The sequence below is a fragment of the Xiphophorus maculatus genome, chromosome 13 (genome assembly GCF_002775205.1).
Source record: "Xiphophorus maculatus strain JP 163 A chromosome 13, X_maculatus-5.0-male, whole genome shotgun sequence".
Taxonomy (NCBI): Eukaryota; Metazoa; Chordata; class Actinopteri; order Cyprinodontiformes; family Poeciliidae; genus Xiphophorus; species Xiphophorus maculatus.
The window spans coordinates 3,183,818-3,206,222 of NC_036455.1; the positions used below are offsets into that span (position 1 = coordinate 3,183,818).

Sequence of the window (22,405 nt, forward strand, 5' to 3'; positions counted from 1 at the left end):
ACAACATTTCAAAATAAAATGGATGGGTGAATAAAGAAAATCAACATTATTTTGATTATTTGGTTTTAAGGTAAAACAAAATCTAATTATATACATTTTTAATAAAACTTTGAAAGAAATACACAGTTTGCAACCTAAAGACCAAAATGTTAGTTCACAAAAATGTCGCTTACACTATTTGTGTAAAACTAGCATTTATTTTTCACTTTTAATACTTTAAAACAATGATAAATGTTTTGTATTTTTTATTTTTATATTTTATTAAGAACCAATAAATCTGGAGCTGCAGGCTGCAGACGCCTCCTCTACAAAAAACTTCACAATTTGTCATGTAATAACCACAACGTTTAATATATTTCATTGAAATATTTTCTAATAGGCCAAAACAAAGTAATATCTACTTACAAATTATCAGAATATATATATATTTTTTGTATTTTTCCACTTGATTTAATCATTTTTAGACCCACATTCAGTCCAATTCTTATTTTCAAAATTAAATGAGTTCAGTCAGATTGTCAAGTCTTCCCAGAAATCCACTATGAAATTCAGGTCTAAGTCATTTTAACACATAAAATACTTTGAATTTAAATTATAATATTGGAGAAGCTGAGCTTCCACCCTTTTCTGTAAAAACGCAAAATCTTACCAAGTACTTTTGGTCAGATTATTTCAAGATGACACTAGAAATAAGACAAAAGAAACTTGCAAGTAATTTTTCAGCTATACAAGAGCTTTTTTGAAGTCAATAATTCCTTAATATTGATGAAAAAGTTTTAGTTCACAAGCAGATAATTTCACATATAACAAGGTAAAAATGTAGTGTTGTAAATGAAATAATCTGGCAGTGGATCTAGTACTTTTTAAAATCAATATTAATGAATTATTGACTTACAGCAAGCTTTTATTTCTAGCTGAAAAGTTACTTGTAAGGTAGTTTTGTTTTATTTTTAGTATAGTAAGAAATTAGTACTAGAAACTAGACCAAAAATGCTAATTAAGATTTTGAAGTGTCGTCTCAACTATCGCATTCATAAACTGGTTTTCTTCCCTGACTGTCTTGTATTTAACTCCAACCTTCAACCTATAACCTCTGACCTTCACCCCCACTCCATGATGCTGCCATCACCATGTGTTATTATGTTTATACTGTTTATGTGTTTGTTTAGAATCACACTTATTGTTCATTCTTGAACATGTTTTGCTGTGTGACGGTAGCTGATATAACTGGAATCTAATTAGTAAAAGGGACCAAATATGTCTGACCTTTCAGAATTGATTTGTCATTTTTGTCATTTATGTTCCACTTCACCATTTTTATTACTGTATGTCGGGCTATCACATAGAATTTGAAGTAAATATATAGAGGTTTGTGGTTGTAACGTAATAAAAGTTGGAAAGGGTTGTTAATACTTTAGACAGATGACTTTATGGGAAATCCAAACTATAACTTGGAAATCTTAATTCTGATTGGAAAATAAAATGGCACCAACAAGAGTTACAATCAAAATTTGCAGGAAGCATTGCTTCTTTATTTTCTCGTTGCTGTTTTAATAAAGCATTCATCCATTCAAACTTCTGAAATTAAAACATTTTGGCCACACGCTCATAAATAAGCCAACATTTTCACTTTCACCCATAAATATACAGCCTTATATGTATGGATAAAACAACCAGTGAATTTAATGTGATCTACAGGTTTGTATAAAAGGAGCATGCTTCATGTGTAGGTTTCTTTTTCCATCTGGTCAACCACATTGTATTGATTTACCGTGAAACCAAGCAGCTTCCATGCCAGCTCCTCAGCTGGTGAAGCAACTAAAGCTTCATTCATCGACAGAAGGAGCTGACGTGTTGCCGATTGTACATTTGCGCGGAGATTTCACAGTGGATCCCTATACCATAATTTCTGGTCAGTGCGATGCAGAAAGCGTGGTGAGTCGTCGGTTTGGCTGGTGGTGGGATGAGGGCTGCAGATTTTCCCAGACTCGCCCCTCCCGAACCGGTTTCCCTCCGCGTCGCATCCAGGAGGGAATAAAAGTTGCCAGTCAGCGGAAACATGTTTTCTTTTCTCTTTTTTTTCTTTGAGGTTTTCAACTTTATGGGAGGAAAAATGAGTCTGAGGCCGGTCGTCTCTACTGTCATTGTACGGTTTCGAGTCTGCAGCTAGGTGAGGTGTAGTGGTGAAGTGGAACTGATGCATTACTTCATTTGTCTTATTTATTCTTTTTTCCCATTTGCTCACGGAAATTGCTGATTTTAGCCTCAAGTTGTCCCTCTTATAATTTCTGTCTTGTGGTGAGTTGACAGAAGTTCTGGTAATCCAGTTAAAGGAAACCGCTTGCATGACTCAAGCAGAATCAAAGATGCATAAAGAGTAAACTGGAGGCTCTGCTGTTGTTTAGATGAGTCATATTGGCTCCTCGACCGCAAGCATTAATGAGTCCCACCTGGCAGAGATGATTGCATGTAAAACAGCTGAATTTACAAGCAGAAACTGCTTATTGAGCGTGAGATTATGTCAAAAATAAGCTGATGAAGTGGTGGACAATGGGCGTTTAAAACACGGATTTAAAAACCCCAGGACTTCCAGAACATCTGAAGACCGTTTCTAACTAAATTCATGTACTGCTCTGGGCTCGGCACATGATCTAAGCTGCTGCTTCAGTGTAATAACAGAGTCTGATTATAGGCTGGATGTTTAAAGGCTGCTGGAAAATGTAACTTTAGCCCTCATGCAGCTCTGAGCCATCGTCTGCCTGCATTTTTAACTGTGTTTGGGCAAATTTAGTCAGCTGCAAGCACATATTTGTATATGACTGTAATTTATTGTGGTTCAAATGATAAAACAAACTTCTTTAGATCTTTAATTTATTCTGATAGCTTCAGTTTTCCAGACCAATGTTGTGCTTGGCAGTAGCTTTTGAAAATAACATTTAAGTACGTCATAAACATACTCATAATTGAGCCAGATTTCTGTATTCTGTATTATTTTTACTGGTCTGATATAATATTCTAACCGTAAATGTTGTGTTTACATTGGCAATAGACGAAAAGTAATCATAATGTACTGAAATAAAGGATTTAAAACATAATTCTGGGTGTAAATTGAGTTACTGAAATTAAGGAAGTTTTTAATAATATAATTTATTGAATATAGTCTCAATAAACAACAATAAAAACTTTGAGTAAAAAGCCATTTTTAATAATTTTACCTTTTACAGCACACACCTTAAATAATAGTTAATAATAAAAAAGTATAAAGAAATAATATACGTATACATACTGTATAAGAAATAAGTATTTCATGAAGCTCAGATTACATACATTTATTTTTAAATTTAAAAATAGGAAAAGAGAACGTCTATTATCAGATCTGGGATGACCAGCGGCGCCCTCTGCTGGACGGCGGCCAAACTACAACAGTTTGGAACGACAATAGTAAGAAAAGGACCAAAGGATTGTAATTAATCAATTGGAACTAATTTTAGTCTAATAAGCCATTAATGGACAATTAATCGTAAGTACGCCACTTCATTGACTGCAAGCGTAGCTCAGAGAACTATGGCCTCAGAATTAAAAAAGCCAACAAAAACTCAAACCTTTTCAAACACCTATAGGTCAGAGGTATAGCAACAATCCAAACACCAATTTTTGCTCTCAGTCCATCTAAATAAAACTCATTTAGATTCATTTAGATATTACATGAAGTTTACAAAAAACGGCTTTCATTTTTGACAAATGTTTACTGTCAAAATTTGTTGTAATTTTCAAATAACCACAATTGTATGTATATTACTGATATAACTAGAAAAATCACATAGTTTCCACACTTTAACCAGAAAAATAGATCTAAAGAATATATAAATTTTAATGTCATTCTGTTGTAGAAGTTTAATGCAATTATTCCAAAAACTACTAAACCATGCTTTTGTTAGTGTATCTATATCTAAAATATAAGCTAGTTATTTTTTTTTTTTTTACCCCTCCAGGGGGTCTTTTGTGGGCTCTGGTGTCCCTTATGTGATAGTAGGCTGACAGGAAACGGGGAAGGAGAGGAGGGGAAGATATGCGGCAAATGTCGTTGGGTCCGGGAGTCGAGGACTCAAGGTCTCCAAATATGGGTCATGCTATCCCCTAAGTCACCACGGCACGCCCCTAGTTATTTTTTTTAACTAAAGTTTTAAAGAGCCACAGTGGCTTTGGAGTCTGAAATCTTTGATTCAAAGCAGAACCAGAACAACATTCACCTCTTCATTATCCAGTAAAGTACCTGAAAGTACATCAGTTTGTTCATCTTCTTGAAGTCACAATGGAGGATTTCAGGAATAACCAGAAGAGTGTTACAAAAAATATAATCTAAACACAGATTTCTTTACTATTTTATGTCATCCTTACAACCTGATTTGTTAGTTCACACAAGTTTTAAACAGAAAGTTTCTCTTTATGTTCTGTTTCACTTATTGGGAGAAATTCCTTGTATAAATGGTGTTATTCTGCTGCCTGTGGAGTCAATCTAGGTCACTGTGACAGCTGGTCCAAGACTGAAGCAAGACCTCTGATCTCCGGCTGCTCTTTGAGCACTGACATTTCCTTCCCAGACTGTCACCTGGGTGTCAGATTCCTCAGGTGTGCAGAGCCAAGAGATGCTGTTGAATCACGGGACGGCCACCACAAAGCACCATTCACTGGCTACACACTTTCCCCATCTTATTTTTCTTACTAGGCAACAAAAACATACAGGATGACTGCATAAATCTAGTAGTAAAAAGCTAAATGTTTAGCCTTAACAAATACACTCTACGCAGAGAAACAGGGTTTATAGAGGTTGTGTTATTTTTGATTTTCTGTTTTGTGGTTCTATAAACATCTTGTTGGGATTTGTTCTTGTTTCTTGTGGTCTTTGCTTTCCCTGCTCCAGTGTGCTGAATGGGGCAACACATCTAAAACCAACACTAACCCTCTGTTTGTGACACAAAATAAAGCTATGTGACTTTTATATACAGAGAATGAAAGCAAATGGTTGATTCGGTCAAATATCTTGCATATTAGAGACTTGGTTAATTTAAAAATGCTATTAGTTATGTTTAAAACTAGAAAAAAATTATTGCCAAACGTTCTTTGCCCTTACAAAGAACTGTGATAGAAATAACAGAGGGAAGTACGATTTCCAAAGTAAAACTGTTTGTGCTTTCTTAAAAACAATTATGCATTTTGGTGCATGGAGTAAAAACGATGGAACAATTTGTATAAGGAGTTAATAATGTTATGTTATGTTTATAATGTAATGTTAATATTTAGTAATGAGGAGAATAATATATTGTTTACAACTTGTATTGGTAGTTTAATGCGTACGGCCATGAAAACGTAATTAAGAAAGGGACAAGTTTATACAAGATTTGTTCTTCTTTCTGCTCCCTTTTCCCTTATTGGTAACTAGTAAGAGAATGTTTCTGAATTAATAATGTAATTTGCTAAATCAAGTGAATAAACTAATTGATTTTAGTCAGAGATATCTCTGCTGTCTTCTCTAATGTTTTCTAACAAACACACTCAGGTTCGCTCCATTTATTCTATCAAGAAAGAAAATCAAGGTGGTGGTTAACATCAGTCCAGCAGCTTCTGCCCCTATACCTTAAATAAAATATAATAAATAACCCTAAACAACAGAGGTGTATGAACAGCCGACAGCAGTTAACAGATAAAATTAAACATAGCTAAAGCGCACTATATGTACATGAAACATGGCAAAATTACATACAAAACCATGTATATGAATGAATTTGTCTAAAATGTATGTTAAAATATAATACTTGTAAAAAAAAACATAGAGCTGATCCTAAAACATACCACAGTCACAGACAACAGAAAAGAGGGGAGGAGCTGTCAGTTACTGGTTGCTACGGTAACCACCAACCGTTAAGAGCAGCGTAACTAACGTTCCTTAATATCAGGAGAAATATCTTTTTGACCAAACAGAAATGAATTTGAAGAATAAATAAACACATTTTGATGAACTCCGCATCTGTAACGTTGTTAAAATGAACCCCGGTTACAAACGGATGTCACGCTTTTCAGATTTTCTTCCGTAAAAGAAATCATAAAACCTTCTGTCACTTTAGATCATCTTAGTCAATGATTCACTACGTTGTGTTGGTTTATCAACATAAAATCCCAACAAGATATACTGAAGATCGGGGTGGCAGCGTGACAAAATGTGGACAACTACAAGGAGGATTAACACTTTTGCGAAGCACACAATAATATCCATAAACCTTCCTTCAGTACCACATAAGCTATGACAGACAGTTATATACATTAAATCGGACACTGCTCACCTCTTTGACCTTTCTTTCAATTTCACTTGCCATCATGCTTGTCTCATTTCATATGTCATAAAGAATGTCCTCTCGCGACTTTATAACCCTTGGCTTTCCATTTGTCCAATCTGGTAGGCAAAAAGGATCCGTCATCTCTGCTCTAATGAGATTTAAAACAACTTTTAAAGAGACTCAGATATTCAAAAGACATTTGGAAATGCTCTTTGGGCTTTTGATATTGATTTATTTTGTGCTGTTCATCAGATCAGAGTGCAAAGTGAAAGTAATAGGGATGAACAGATCCACTTTTTTCATTTCCGATACCTGAGGTTTAGTATCGGCTGATGCCAATATCAGCGCTGAATCGATTTAAAGCTTTAATTTTTTTTTATAAACACAGACATATGCTGGATTACAAATTTATTTAATATCATTGCACTAGTACAGCACACTTAAACACACCAAAAGCTTTACAAGCTTGGTCAAACATATAAAAGCAACACCTTAATTTGTTCAGTCAGTACAACTGGGAGTATAACAGCCAACAAAGCAGCTGAAGCTGACAAAAACAACACGTTGGTCGAACACGTAAAAAATAAACTAACACTGTGAAATTAGGAATTCTAATTATAATGTAAAATAAATAATAAAGCATGATGTCACTCAGAGCACAAAGCATAGAATTAGATGGAAAATTTCTGAGGTTATTCTTAAAATCTCAGAGCTCTTTTGAGAAAAATGTAACCCTCCTTTATTCTCTATCGACAAGACGCCGTCATATTTCTGCGTGATTTTGTAATTATGTATGAATTGTTTTCATTTAGGTCTTTGATGTACCCAAAATGTTCTCATAACTTTATACTTGGGATCATTTTTTATGTAATTTTTAAATCTTAAATTATTGATGTTTTGATCTGTTACTCTGCACTTGAGTAGCCTATTTACCAAATACTTTTTTACTCTTACTTGAGTAATTTTTTTTTAGACTTTTTAAGTTTACTTGAGTAAAAATATGTTGTAGTAGTTCTACTCTTACTTGAGTACGATATTTGGATACTCTACCTCTGGTGGAGAAAAGTGTCTTAGTTCCTTTTGTTTACTGGGATTTATGAAAGTAGCAACATAGATTTCAACAAATCTGAAATACTTTTTAAACTGTAGGGGTTTATGCTTTTTATTGAATAGTTTTTGTTGTCATATTTTTTGTGTTTTATCTCTGAACTGACTCCTCTGTAGGTGACTGCATTCTCAGTTTACCTGCCGCAGCAGTCGATGCTGACTCGACTTGTCATGGTTCTGGTTCATCCTTTCTCTAATGTGACATACATCCTTAATAACTTCCTGAACATTTCACTCTTCTGCGTCAGTTTCTGCGGATGCCCTTCCTCCCAGCGCCCACACCCCCTCCCGGCCGTCCTGCGTCACCTCCATCCCGGCTGCTGGATGGGGAGGGAGTGGGCAGTTCACGGTTTCATTTGTGGCGGCACTTTCTCCATCTCCCTCCTTTCTCCCCGAGCCTCCGAGCCTGTCGGTGCACGGCTGCAGCTCCAGCTTGTATCTACCTGCGCAGAGCATCCAGCTGCTTCCCCCCCTGACCGGACAGACGCACTGCAGCACGCAGAGAGGAGCTGACGGAACCTTCTTGTACCGAGCAGTCAGGCCGTCCTGCTCCAGCTGAAATGCTGCTGACACCAACCAGGTAGGCTTTTCATTCGCTTCATGTCTTAATAATGATTTCATGCCGTCTTTTTTTTTTTTTTTTTGCGCTTTGCGTTGTTACGGAGTCAAGTTCATTGCAGCTGCACCTAAGAGTGAGGTGCATTACTGTGCAAAAGTTTTAAACCATCCCATCATCTCTTTAAACTTTGCTTCGATCCTAACAGGTTTTTAGTGTTTTAATGGGGATTTTAAAGTTTTTCTTGGACTTTGGTTGCTTTGGCATTATATTTCTTCAGAGTCGATTACATTAAGTGCCAGTCCAATAAATTAAGATTACCATGAGGGACTTGGTTAATTTAAAAATGATATTACTGTGCGCTTAAAGCTAGACAGAGATTATTGCCAATTAATTTACAAAAGTTTGTTTTTCATAAGATCAAGCGATAGAGATAACAGAGGTGAACCTGTGCGTGTGGTTTTCTAAAATATTTGGAAATATGGATCTTTAATTTCAATTTTAACAATATTGACTGATTCAAGAAACATAAATGAAACTGAACTGTTTAAAACTTCTAGAAAATGTAAAAAAAAAAAAAAAAAAAACATGTAAAAAGTGAATTAGGACCGCGTTACATTTAAATTACTTTTAAAGTTACACAGAAGGATCCTTCTGTTTTTTGGTGATATGCAAAGAAAAGATCTTTGTTCCCATTAAGGACAGACAGAACAGAAGTTTGCTAGAGATAATTCTGGAATAGATAGATTAGTTTTATGCTGAATAATTAATTAAACCATATGCATCTTGGCCTGTCATGAAAGCAAAATGTCCCAGAAATTATTGTGCTAAATGGTAATATTGTTGTTTTGAGACCATTTTCTAGTAATATAACATAAGTCCACTCTCTCAAAGATCAATGAACTTTAATTTCTAATGAACATTTAACACTGCACCTGGAAGACATTTTAAATATCCAAAATAAATAAACAAAACAACCGAAACAACAACTAAAATGGTTACTGAAGTCTTTGTAAACAATTGTCCTCAAAGAAAAGGACTTGTGGAGACCAAAGCACCAGATTTAAAACTTTTGTTATTCACTCTTTGGTTGAACAAGATAGAAAAATGAGAAAAACAATCATGCATATAGAAATGATCAAGCTCATTTTAATTTATCATGTGATTAGTAGATTTATTGAGACAGGCTTATATGTACAGCATTACAGGAAAAGACCGTCATGCGAACAGTGAAGCATGAAGGTGGAAGTGTCATAGTTTGTGGATGCTTTGCTGCTGCATCATCTGATTCATCGTGATTTCTACCACATATTAAAGGATGTTGGAGAAAAATCTGAAGTCATGGGTCTGAAACTGGACCCTGCAACACGACAGTGGCCCAAAACAAACCAGTAAATCCACCAAAGACAAGCTAAAAATGTATAAATGTAAGAGCCTGTATGAGTCAAATCCCAGATCTCAACCCCATAGAGACGCTGTGCTCAAAAATATCACAACTGAAAGTGAGCAGAATGGTGAACTTTCTTTCTTCTGATGTCAGACACTGTCAGATGGCTTCAAGAAGCGCATCAGCTTTCCAGACATTTCGTAATCAAGAACTGAATATTTAATGAGGTGTCCCTATTTTGTCACATCACACTGTAGCCGACACAGTAGATAAGAGATAACCATCTTCCAGTTGTTTGCCAGTAATGACTCTCTTCTTTGGGAACCACCATATTGGTACAAAATTTATATTTATCAAACTAATCTATGTGTAATAGCTTTAACTAAATAAATCAGAACCTAGTATGTCCTTGTGGCATCTACCAAATTAACTAAATTAAAGTTGTTTATTGTGTTTAGACACAACACTAAAACATATTTTACACAGCCACAAACTGGCTCCACAGACATGACAACATTTATGATATTTATTAAATTAACAATAAAAATAAAGCGCTGAACAATAGAATAGCAACCAGTGCAGCAACATTCAATTGCATGTGTTAAATACTTAAAACAAACAAATGATGGAGAGAAAAACAAGAGGAAGGGAGATTTTAAAAGGCTGAAACACAAATATCTCAGTCAATCAATGCTCTGCTGCCTTAATCTAAGACGAACAGATGTTGAAATACAAGAAAAGAATGTCACGTATACTTTCATAACTTTTTCCCATTTAAATTCAGACCACTTTATTTTACATGGCTCCAGTTCTGAACGTATACCACCCCATGCTTCATGATCCAACCTGGATCAAAATGATCCAGTTTGGTGGTTTCGATACATCCAGGCTCAATATGATCACTATCAACTGTGACAAGTTGGGTTAAGAAGACAGAAAGGAGACAGATAATGAAATGCAAATGAAAACCCCAAAGAGAACTGATCATTGATGGCAGTAAGAGCATTCCCATTGGTTCTGTACAGAGAAGAGCAATTCAAAGTAACTCAAAAGGCCTCGGGCTGGCAGGACTTTTAATGTGAAAGAAAAGCAAAGAGAGTACAAAAAGGTAAGAATGGTAAGAAAATGGGAGAAAAGTGCAGGAGCATTATGTCCTCCAGCAGCCATTAGCAGAAGAAGAAGTTCAAGATAATCCAGAGGCTTAAGTTTTTAAGTCTAGTGTTGAAGGTCCGAGTGGTGGGGATAAAATTTATCTGAAAGTAGCCAAGTTCTGGATATTTAGAAAGCCAATACAAACCATTCAAAAAATAATGATAATAAGAAAAAATCTTGACTTATTGGGGACAAAATATAAACAAATGAGGGGAAAATAATTATTTTTACCCAGTTCTGTAGCTGTGAAAATTTGCATTATAGTTTTTAATCAGCATTTTTGTCAAGATAAAAGCAAAATATATATAGCATATTCATAAACCACAGGTTTTTATGTACCCTGGAGATCCAGGATGCTGCTTTTAGTTTTGAGTGCTTTCCCCAAATGCTACCTCACTTTCTGCAGTTCACCTTGAGGCGCAGGTAAATTTAAGTAATGGACACAGAGAGCGCCAGTGGTCACATTCAGTCATGTAGCCTTCTTTTTAGTAGCTTCTGTTATATAATGCTTCAATGGATTCTGGAGTTTAACACTAGGTAAAGATGTGAAGATTCAGATATAATATTCTGTCTTTGCTTGTAATGGTGAATCAGCATTCAGTACTCATTTTTATGAAACTACTTAAAAAAATGTCAAGCAACTGCAAGTTTCAAGAGTATTTCATTGGGAAAACACTACATTTGACTTTGAACCTCAGTATGGGATTTAAAATGAGTCCCTGCTCGTTTTTAAAGGCATCAATCTGAAAATCACTACCATACCTTTTCTTATCCATCCATGTTTAGTTTTCTTCTTGTACCTTTGACAGAAAAACACACTGTAATCAACCTGTATTATCTAATGATTTGTATTATTAATCTAAACGTATTACATAGTTCCTTCCTGGTAATGTTAACTGAACAGACCTATTTTTGCAACTGATTGCTTTAATCAATTCACTTTAACTAAACTCTAGTTCGTTTGTCCAGAAAGTCAGGCTCGTTTGTGGAGGTGTGAATGCGCAATCGGACTCTGATCCGGACCAGAAAAGAAAACTCTGGTCTGCCCAAACACCAAGTTATCGGTTCAGTTGAAGTGAACGATGGTGCGGTCCGAATGTGAACGCTATCCGACTGGGTACTGCTCCAAAAGCAGGATACGAACCACATAGCAGAGCATTGTGGGTAAAAATAAATGTGGGGTCTAGCGCTACAGGGAGAAATGGCTCATCGTTTTTCACCAGAGACAAAAGAGAAATCCTACAACCGCTAAAATCTGACGCTACTCCGTTTTTGTTTACATTTTGTGAAGCAGGAAGTTGCGCTGGTTTTCTTTGTTGGTTTTTGTGTCGTTTCCTTCAATTGTTCCTGGTGCAGCGCCACCTCAGGCAAGGAGGTGAACAGGTTTTTTAATTAGTTTGGTTCATCTTTCACACAGTCCAGTGTGAAAGCGAACTGAAAATGTAGAAAATGTTGCGATTTTGGTCCCCAACTGAAGCGAGTCTACTGGTTTATCAGGTGTTCAAACATCGTAAAACTCACTCATGATGAACTTTTCTATTTTACTTCCAAGAAGTCAAGCTTTCTTGTAATGTTTTATCATAATCAATGGCTTTCCAGACATGCTGAAGGTTTTGTTGTGATTTTTCTTATTTTCTATTCAATCTTTTTTATGAACCCTTTTGAAAATTAAGAATGCTCACATACAGAGGAAATAAGATACCTGATGGAGTTATAGTTCAGAGTTAGTTAGTGGTTTTACAAACAGAAAAACATTCCTCTCAAAATGACCAGGTACTGCAGTGAAAATAAGTGGAAACATAGTTTGAAGCTTTTCCAGACCCACTGGATGGTGAATCATAGTGGGTGGCTTTCTGGCACAGAGATGCTGTGGGGAGTCATCCTGGTGGTTTTTCTTGGAGATGTGCAAGCGGAAGAGGAAAAAAGCCTGTATTATGGTGTCAAGTTAATACTCTAACAGATAATTAACTTAATTTAGAGGCATTGGTCATTTCAGGTACGTCAAATGACATGTAATTTTCCAACCTTTCTTTTTATTTATCACCCCACCAGGGGTCTTTTTGTGGACTCTAGTGTCCCCTTTTCAAAGTAGGCTAACCGGAAAGAAGTAGGCTAACCGGAAAGGGGGGAAGACATGCGGTAAACGTTGTCGGGTCCGGGAGTCGAACCCGCGACAGCCGCATCGCCTCTGAATGTGGGTCGCGCTAACCCCTCCGCCACCACGGCACACTCCCTTTCCAACCTTTTTAAGGTATCTTAAAACCAAAATTGTTTTACTGAATGTCTTATTTTACTCTAAAAAAAAATCTCTGCCCAGTCTTTCGTGGAGGCACACTGTTAGTTTGTTGGATACTTGGACGTTAAGAGTAATTGTTTTGCATGTAGTAGGTAGAGCTTGCCATATTACACAAACATAAAATCTAGACTTAAACAGAAGTCTGTCATAATACCCCAAAACCAAATTCTTAGTCCAAGTAAAGTTGTCAAATTAATTAGTATTTTGATACATTAAAGATATATATTTTTAATTACTTTAAGTTGTGCGATTTTTATCACGTTTGGCACACAACTTTGCACAGCATTGCTCCAGATATTATCCCTTTCTCTCTGTTGTATCAACGTACCTGATGGCTGAGAATCACAAAGGTGAAGCTTAAAAGTTTCTGGAGGAAAACCTTTGCGACTTTACTCAAACATTTGCATGGAAAGTGTTGTTTGGATGTATTTTACCTGGAGTGAAAAAAGAAAGCAGGAGGATGTCTATCGGCCCTTATGCAAGCCGGTGATTCCTAGAAAACATTAGATTTTCAAACTTGTTACTTCTTTCAAACACCTTAAAGCCCAACTCCCTGATGCTTAAAAGGTTAACAAAGCTCCTTTATATATAGCAGCAAACTGTTGAAGATGCCGGAAAACTACAATAAAGAAGGTGCAACATTAACCACAAACCTCACCACTCCATTACTCCCCCACTTTGTTCAGGCCTAATGAAAAAACAAGTAATGTTAAAGAAAACGGTATACATGCTACAAATTTTTGTGTTGTAGTAGCTTCTTTAATTTTTCTACACTGGTGTTAGCTAGTTAGGTCTGTTTTAGTTAGCTTACGTAGCTAGCAGCTAATGGTTTACGAGTCAGTCTCATAGTGCTGATGAAAGGTTTGTATGTTGCCTTTCACTCTGTCAATGTCAAAATGCTGCCATACAAATGATTTTAAAGCAGTGAAGTGGTCATGTTTATGTAGCCTAATCTTGCCCAAAGCAGATAGCAACGTTAGCATAGTTGCTGCTAACGGTTAGCTAGCTGTTGTATCTTGTCTACCAGAACTGGTTAGTTCTTCTTCAAAGCTTTTGTTACTCTGTTACATAGATCTTTCGGCAGAACATTTGTTTGTTGTTTTTTTGTAGGTTTGTGTTTAAATTTAGGGACTAAAACTACTAGGCTATTATAGTTGTGAACCTGTTAGCTTTTCCTATCACCCAGTTCTTTTTTCGGCAGCCCAAGGAATATAGCTGGAGTCAGTTTTAGTTTCCACAAGCCAAAGTCTAATTTATTTGTGACCACATATATAGTTTTACAGCGCTGGTCCCTTTATGCGTTGTGAACACCACAGATAGAGTAAAGTAGTTAGAGTATTTAATATTTATCTTAAGATAATACGCTGGACTCAGGCACACACCGCAATGTAATTAGCCATATGCTAATACTGTGGGCAGGCCAACGTCTGCACAGGTCAAGTCGTTGGAGTGTGTCTGTTGCTTTTGGCATGTAGCTAACTGCAACAAAACTGATAGTAAAAGACCTTGAAGGCACTGCAGTGCTCTGTTGTCAGCTCCACATAATATAATCTTTTTGATTACACTAATCAAAAAGAAAGTTCCCATGAAATTCCATAAAGCTTACAAAGGGTTTTCCAGTTCTCAACCATGTGAATAAATCAGAATTTATCTGAAACTCCATGAAGCTTACAAAATGTAACCACACAAACCAGCTGGTAAATTGTTAATATTGTTTCACACACAGTGATCACAAATAAGTTAACTCTAACAATTAGAATATAACATTTCAAAATAAGAAATACATGCTGAAAAGCTCTAATTTAAGTGATTGAAATGATAAATCAACAAAAGAATTAACATGTTGGAACTTTTTTAAACAAATGCAAGAAGCTTCTTTGTTTTAAATAGCCTATAGTGCTGTTTCTTGCAACAAGAAAACCACAAAGTCAGCAGAAAAATATGTTTTAGTGAGAATTCAGCTTTCTGTTTAAATCGACCTTTTGTGTGCCGGATATTGCATTAGGTCTTATTGGTGTTTTGCATGAGAATCTCTACTTTTTACTGCATGTAATTGTAATGCAACCACATTAAAATCAAAATTCTGGGGTAGACCGAGCGTACTCGTAGAGTAAAAAGCTTGAGCGCCACATTTACACCTCGTAAAAGGTCAATTAGTGGCCTTTAGAGAAGATGTGTGTTGTTCCATCTCAGCACTCCTCCGAGCTCGCTGCACATCCGTCAAACAGACGTGTTTGACCTGGCTGAATTGGGATCACGAGTCATTTTCTGGCTTGTTGGTTGGAACCGGGGATGAGGTCTCCCTGTATTGACAGTGATGTAAAACTCTACAGAGACCACCCATGAGACGCAGGGGGAATTTATTTACAGTGCAACATTTGCAAAAATGGTGTAACCACGCTCCTTATGTTTCTTGATCTACTGAATATATTTTAAAGCAATCCTTAGGCTAACATATTTTAATGTTTCAATGACGAAAACAGAGTTACTTTGTTGACACTTTTTATTTGTCTAATTAGGTAAGATTTAATGAATTTTTAGTGTGTTTGCTAGTTTTTATTAGCTATTATTAGTTTAATGTTGTTTAGTTTCAGTTTACTTTTTATTTGCTATAGTAGTAGTTTTTGTTTTTTCCTTTTTTTAAAATTTTAGGTACAGAATTCAAAAGGGTTAAAGTATTTTATTGTGATTATGTATACATTGATTGGGTAAGGAATATTTAATTGAAGGTATCATTTTCAGAAAATGTATTCAATTATTGTTGGACAAGAAACAACAATTGTTTGGTGTTTTCTACCAACTTTTGCTGTTGCTATTTTGCGGGCTAGCATAAGTGTTAGCCCGCAACAGTTTATGTTCCTACACAAACGTAAACTGTTTGTGTGGGAGAAAAAAAAAATCAATTTCACATCAGTTTAAAAGGCAAATAGATCCATAAACACAAAAACGATGGATAACATTTCTATAATTTCAGTATGTTTCAGCTAATTTACAATATAGTCCTAGTTAGTTATAGGATTTTCCCATTAATCACAGTTTTCATTTATCTCAGTTAACAAAAATGTTTTCTCAGTTTTAGTTTTTGCTAGTTTTAGTTAGCTATAATGATGTAATAGTCTGGAGCTAATCTGTGTTGACGGGATAACACATTGGCTGCAGTTTGCAGACCCCTAAATGCACTGGGTGCCATTGATTTCAGCTTTTCTTCAATGCCGTTTAAACAAGAGGAGCTGCGAGCCTTCAGTGGCAAATGCGATATAAAGATGGCACAACACCCAGCAACCGCAATTATTCTCCTCTCCCATCAACTTGATTCACAGACTGTCATTTGGGCCTAACAGTGCGGGCGTTTGAATCAGTGTCCGTGGTCTTAATGCTTCTGTTTCTCTTCTACAAAGCCTGGTGCACAGCGATCCTAAGTGCTGAAAACTTCCCTTTCCAGCCATGAAAAGAGAGAGAAAAAGAAAAGAGAAACAGTGTGCGAGTGTGCCAGTGGCCTGTCCTTTAATTTTCCATGCAGCCTTTTGTGAGGGAGTTGGTATGAAGTGAAAGCACAGTGTGCAGCTGTCCCCTTGGCTCCATGCTTGGTCTTTTATGAGACGTTTTCTTGTCAAGAATACTAATAGTGATACCAGCCTTGTAGAGTCCAGCCAGCTGCCAGGAAAACAGACGGCAATTATACTGCCATAAGAGAAGGCCATTTCACTTGACAAAAGTCAACGAGGTCTATTTGTGCCGACTCATTTCAAAGGAACTGTTTCACATAAATGTAGAAAGTATAAATGTATTAAGTCTTTTTTATGCTTCAGTCCAGAGGTTATAACTTTATTAATATAATATGTAGTCTTGGGTTTTGACTCCAACATCCACTTTTTAGTTTTGGATATTTTTATTCAGATAGGTCTGTCTGGGTACCTTTTTTATTTCAATTATTTAAATAATACTTATTTTCTTATAGCTTTACTAACATATTCGTTTGTTTTGTTGTTGCTCTGCCTCTGCAATAGTTTCTGTTAAAGGTGACTTTTATGTTTCCTTGATCAGGTTAGAATAAGTCTTTGGGCAATACACAAACATCTTTATTAATTTTTTATTTTTTGCAGAAAATTATTCTTAGGCTACGTTCACTCTGCAGCGTGAAGTGACCCAATTCTAATATTTTTGTCAAATCAGAATTTTCTTTTTTTTTTTGGCGTGGCTGTTCACATTTCTAAATATGTGCGACTCCAGCGAGAACTGCAAACAACCTGAAAGTGTCCGGCATGCGCAGTAGAGGGCGGAATAACGTCACACATAGAGAGCGTGCTCAGCGTTTTGCCAATCACGAAGAAGTACTCAGTGTTTGCGGAAGTTATGCTAACGGTGGAGCATAGCTTACACATTTTGAAGTTGTTCTTCGACCGGAACCACCACTTTAACAACTTAATCCTCATTATCGTCCGCCATGGTTGTTGTTTTTCTTCCCGCTTGCACATGTCAGGACACAGAATAGTGACGTTTGTCGAGTATCAATGACGTTCAGGTCGGATGAATGCGACCTGGACATTAGGTCACATTTGAATCGGATACGTATCGGATATCCAAGTGGACTGGATCGCATTCGAAAAAAATCCGACCTGTGTTGTTTAGGCTGTCATGAAAAGATCAGATACAGGTCGCATTAAGGCAAAGAAATCGGATAGTGAGAATTCAGTCTGCTCAGTTCTGCCTATTTTAAGATCCTTTCAGAATGAGCTGTTTTAGGGCGTCTTGTCACTTTAAATCCAAATAAGCAGCTTGGGTTGCTAGGTGACTGGGTGGACTTTCCAGGAGTTGCTAGGTAACAGTGCAGCGCCCACCAAAGGTGATGTAGCATTTTCTGAACACCAAGAGCACTTTAACTTATTTCCAAATATGTATGGGTGTTTTTTAAGCTCTTAGGCTGCTTTTAGAATCAGTTTAGGCTCAAATCGAAGTAAAAAAAAAGAATTTTGGTGAAAAGAAATCTAGTAGTTAGCATTTATTTGTTGTTATGTTGGGTGGCAGACGAAATGTTCTGCCCAGGTTTCAGTTTCTGTCACACCTATAGGGAATTCATCATTATTACCAGAATACCTCCATGATTTTAGCTTTGACGGCTACACAGATGAATAAATGGTTGACCAGAATGTATTTAGCAGACTTGCTAAGTCCTAGAGACTTTGAGGAGGTAAATATGGCAGCTAATATATTCATTGATACTGCGAACGAACCCTCTGAGACAAACTATGATCTCATTGGACTTAACTTCAAGGTTTGATCGCCTGCCAGGCCTTATTGAGTTGCTTGGGCAGGGAGAGCTGCTGGCAGAAGTGGAGCAAGAGAATTTAAAAGTTTGGGCAGCTTTCACATGATTTTTTAGGAGCCCTCAATTAATTATCAGACTTCATCCAAGAAACTAAAGTTTTCAAAGCTGAGAGAGTCTCCACAACATCTAAACATCCCTGTCCCTGATTTTCAGAACCTGTCTCTCCACAAGGGAGGCTCATCTCAATAAAAGAAGATTTCTAAGGATAAATCCGCAGTAAGCTTCAAAAATGATGTCTGAACAGGTTTATATATAGAGGAGGATTAGGGTCTGTGATGATAAAGATTTCTGATTGAATTTTCTCAAAATTCTAATTTTAATATAATTCTGACTTTAATCTCAGAATTCTAATCTCGGAATTTTGTCCTTAATCTCTTATTTCAGATTTTTTTTCTCAGAACTTTGTCTTTAATCTCAGAACTTTGACTTTTTTTCCCTCAGAATTATAACTTTAATCTTAAAATTCAGACTTTTTTCAAAATTCCAACATTATTCTCAGAATTCTGACTTTAATCTCACAATTCTTACTTTTCTTCTCAGAATTTAGATTATGTTCTCAGAATTAATGTTTTCTTAGAATTTTGACTTTTTTTTCAAAATTCAGTTTTTTCTTTCTTGGAATTTTGACTTTAATCTCAGAATTTTGAGGGCATTGTGATGTCATAGCACTGCTATATAAATTAGCGTAAGTATCACATAGCTCAAAATGACAATTCCTCGGTCACAGAAAAACTTGCGTAGATCCAACATGTTCTTCCAGAAAATTCATTATTCTTCCCCATAAATCTCATATTGATTACTGATCCTGGTTCCTCCCAGGTACCCATTTCCTTTAAAGTCAGAAGTCTTTATTTATTTATGTTTTTTGTCCAGTGTGTTAAGGAAATAAATAAGCCTTACCTAAGGTGAAACAGTGAGTCAATCAAGCATGAATCAAAATGCATTTTGATTATTATTTTATTAAGAAATTAAGCGAAGAATATAGCAATGACTCCCCTGACATAAGAGGTGACCCTAATCTTCTTTATACATGTGACTTGGGTTGAACATAAAAGACCTAATCTACTCTGCGGTAAAGAAATAGTGCAGAAGCACTGTCTTTCCACAATGAAGGAATATTTCCAGTTGTTCCAGAGGTTGTATGAGGTCACTGTAGACATCCCGTCATGGCTGCTGGGTTAATAACAGACCTGGGCTGGTGATGGAGGGCTGGACAGATGCCTCCCGGCTGAGACGCTGTGTCATTAGCTCATGGAGGTGATAAATAGCTTGAGGTCAGAGGCCTGCGGCACCGATTTCCCTTTGAAAATCAGGAAAATCTGCTGTATGGTTGGGCTTTTAGTTGCTTTCGTGGCTCCTGTAATTTACAAAAGCCCCCACAGTTTGTTCAAATCACATGGATTCTTTCCTTGAAACCAGCTGGTTAAAATTAACAGTTTTAGTCAGATTCATGTGCTATTCAGGTAGAAAATGTTGTATAAAATCAGCAAAAAACATTCACAGATTTCAGTAGATATAAACACACAGATTTACATTGTTTTGGTTTAATAACTAAAGCACTACTTCAATCTATTCACTCTATATATACTCTACTATAGTCTATAAATGATTTTTAAACATAAACTTAAGATAAAAAAAGATTAAATGTTAACAAAATAAATTAAAAGCAGAATAAATCTGAAAAAGCAATTATATAAAATAGATCTCCAGTTGATCTTGTCAAGGAATGAAGTCAATCAATAGTAATAATAGTTAAATGAACAGCAGGATATAACCACAAAATAAAAAGTATTTTACATGTAAGTGCCGGTATGAATAGATCAATTTGAGATCAATGGAGCATAATTAGCTGAACCAACAATATGCACACTTTCCAGCATCAAAAATCTATTTTCTATGTTATTCTCCAGGAGATTCTGAAGAATATTTTTCCTCTTAAATGCAAATGTTTCTATTTGTTGTTCTAAAGTTGTTATTCTTTCAGGATATGTCATATCTTTGAGTCTGTATTCTAAATTAATGGACAATTAATCACAATGTCGGTGATTAATTGTTTCAGATCTTTTATTGTGGTAATTTGGAGTGATTATTGTTTTATCTTTACAGATATGTCCAGATCCTTCCAGTCATCTGTGCAGTTTGTCATCTCACCCTGGCCTTCCCCATTCAAACGCCATCAGCTCAAGGTGAGTCCACCTTTCTCGCCTTACAAAATAATTAAAAACCCTGTGAACTTTCACCACATTATGTGACACTAGCTCCTTCATTATGCAGTTGGATGCAGTGAATATTTATCAAGCGGTATAAGAGGAAGGCAGGATTGAATGTCAATACACGATACGGTTTTCAGAATGTTAGAGGAAAATTTTATTTAATTTAAACTTTTTTACACTACTTTTTGTGCAATCACATTAAGTCCTAATAAGCTTCATAAAAGTTTATGGTTGTGATGCGTAATAATTTATATTTTTGAAAAGGAACTGTTTTTGTATTTGCTTTACGTAGAGTGCAAGCGAAAAATATGCTCAGTAAGTCAAAATATATGTCTAATTTCACCATGAGCAGGCGCTATTGAGTTACTGTGTCCAGGCTAAGAAAATAAATAATTATATTACCAGAATAAAGTCAAAGTAATACAATAATAAAGTTGTAGTAATATGCAAATAAAGTCAGAATATGGCAAGAATAGTTATAACATTACCAGAATAAAGTCATATTATGAGAACTCCAACAAGAAAAAGCAGTTTTACAACTACAATAAAATGAAGAATATGGAAAATGATGTAAAGCTATACTTTAGCATTTATCTTATAAATAAGAAAATACTTAATCTGTTTACACATCAGCATCAGATTATTATTAGTAGCAAGCTGTGTCCTTGTTACCGATAATTTGACGCTGATGTGTTCACTACGACTTTATTCTGGTAATATTATGTCTTTATTCTCATAACATTATAATTTTATTCTTGTATTACTATTATGACTTTATTCTCATATTACTATGAGTTTATTGTCTAACTATTATGACTTTACTCTCATACAACTTTATTCTTAGAATATTATGATTTTATTGTCCAAATTTTATGACTTTATGCTTATAACCCTATAATTTTATTCTGGTATTACTATTATGACTTTATTCTAAAAATGTTATGTCTTTATTTTCATAACATTACAATTTTATTCTTGTATTACTATTACAACTTTATTCTGATATCACTATAACTTGATCCTCAAAATATTATGACTTTATTCTCATATTTTTATGACTTTTGTTGACTTTATTATGTTTATTTGATAGTGATAGACACACATTAGCGTAGACAAACTGAATAAGACAACAATCCCTTGGTGCTTATAGCTAAGCTAATTTGTCCCTTTTCTTGTATTATTTTCCCCTATATTATTTTAGCATACTTTTTTAGTAAATTTAGTAAATTATTTTAGTAAATAAATTTAGTTTTGGGAAGCTTTCAGAGCCGTTTCGTCCCCCGTAATTATTATTTTTTTCTTGTTTCCATCAGATGACGTGCGGCAGCTGAAGCTGGACATCCCCCACTCAGGTCCAATTCTTGTCCCTCTGGGCAGCTCCATCTCCATCCCTTGTTTCGTGTCTCTGTCCTCTTCCTCGTCCCCGTCTGTCGTCCCCCGGGTGAAGTGGACAGTTGTGTCCGGCGGGATTGAGACACAGATCTTGGTAGCGCGGAGTTCAAGGGTGAAGATCAACGAAGCGTACCGCGACCGTGTGGCGCTGCTGAACTACACGTCCTCCCCTGAAGACGTGTCTCTGTGGTTAGGCGATCTGCGCCACAGCGACTCCGGTCACTATCGCTGCGAGGTGCAGCAGGGACTGGAGGATGCCAGCAAAGTCGTACAAGTTAAAGTCAAAGGTAGCATCAGTATGTTGAGGCTTATTCGAATTTTTTTTCTGTGCAACACTTTCCCCCAGTGTGTTATAAGCCTGGCGGGCTCCCAGGCTTTACTCGTGCCCCCACCAGGCTAAGCATTGCTTATTTATTTAAGTATTTTTAAAATGCTTGCATTTTTTAAGACTTTATAGTTGGTGTTCAGGTGTTAATCTTACAATCTTTCAATAACACGATTATCAAGTGATATTTTCAAATTCAAAAATTATTTTACTCAAAAACGTGACGGGCCGCTGGATGAATGTCTGCTCTAGTGCTCAAACACCAGACTCGGCAAATTTTCTGGGGGAAACTTGGTGGAAATTTTGAAAAATATGCGAT

At 36.0% G+C, this 22,405-nt stretch overlaps 1 protein-coding gene across 1 annotated transcript in view; it reads left to right on the plus strand.

The window, feature by feature from the left end:
• Nucleotides 1–7,757: 7,757 nt before the first annotated feature.
• The window catches only part of LOC102223617 (brevican core protein-like), a 31,101-nt gene continuing 16,453 nt past the window's right edge, over nucleotides 7,758–22,405 (plus strand). Inside the window, exons 1-3 of the mRNA XM_023345263.1 lie at nucleotides 7,758–8,019; nucleotides 20,263–20,342; nucleotides 21,683–22,048. Of these exons, the coding sequence (XP_023201031.1) occupies nucleotides 8,000–8,019; nucleotides 20,263–20,342; nucleotides 21,683–22,048 (466 nt within the window). The 5' untranslated portion in view covers nucleotides 7,758–7,999. The remainder of the gene's footprint in view (nucleotides 8,020–20,262; nucleotides 20,343–21,682; nucleotides 22,049–22,405) is intronic.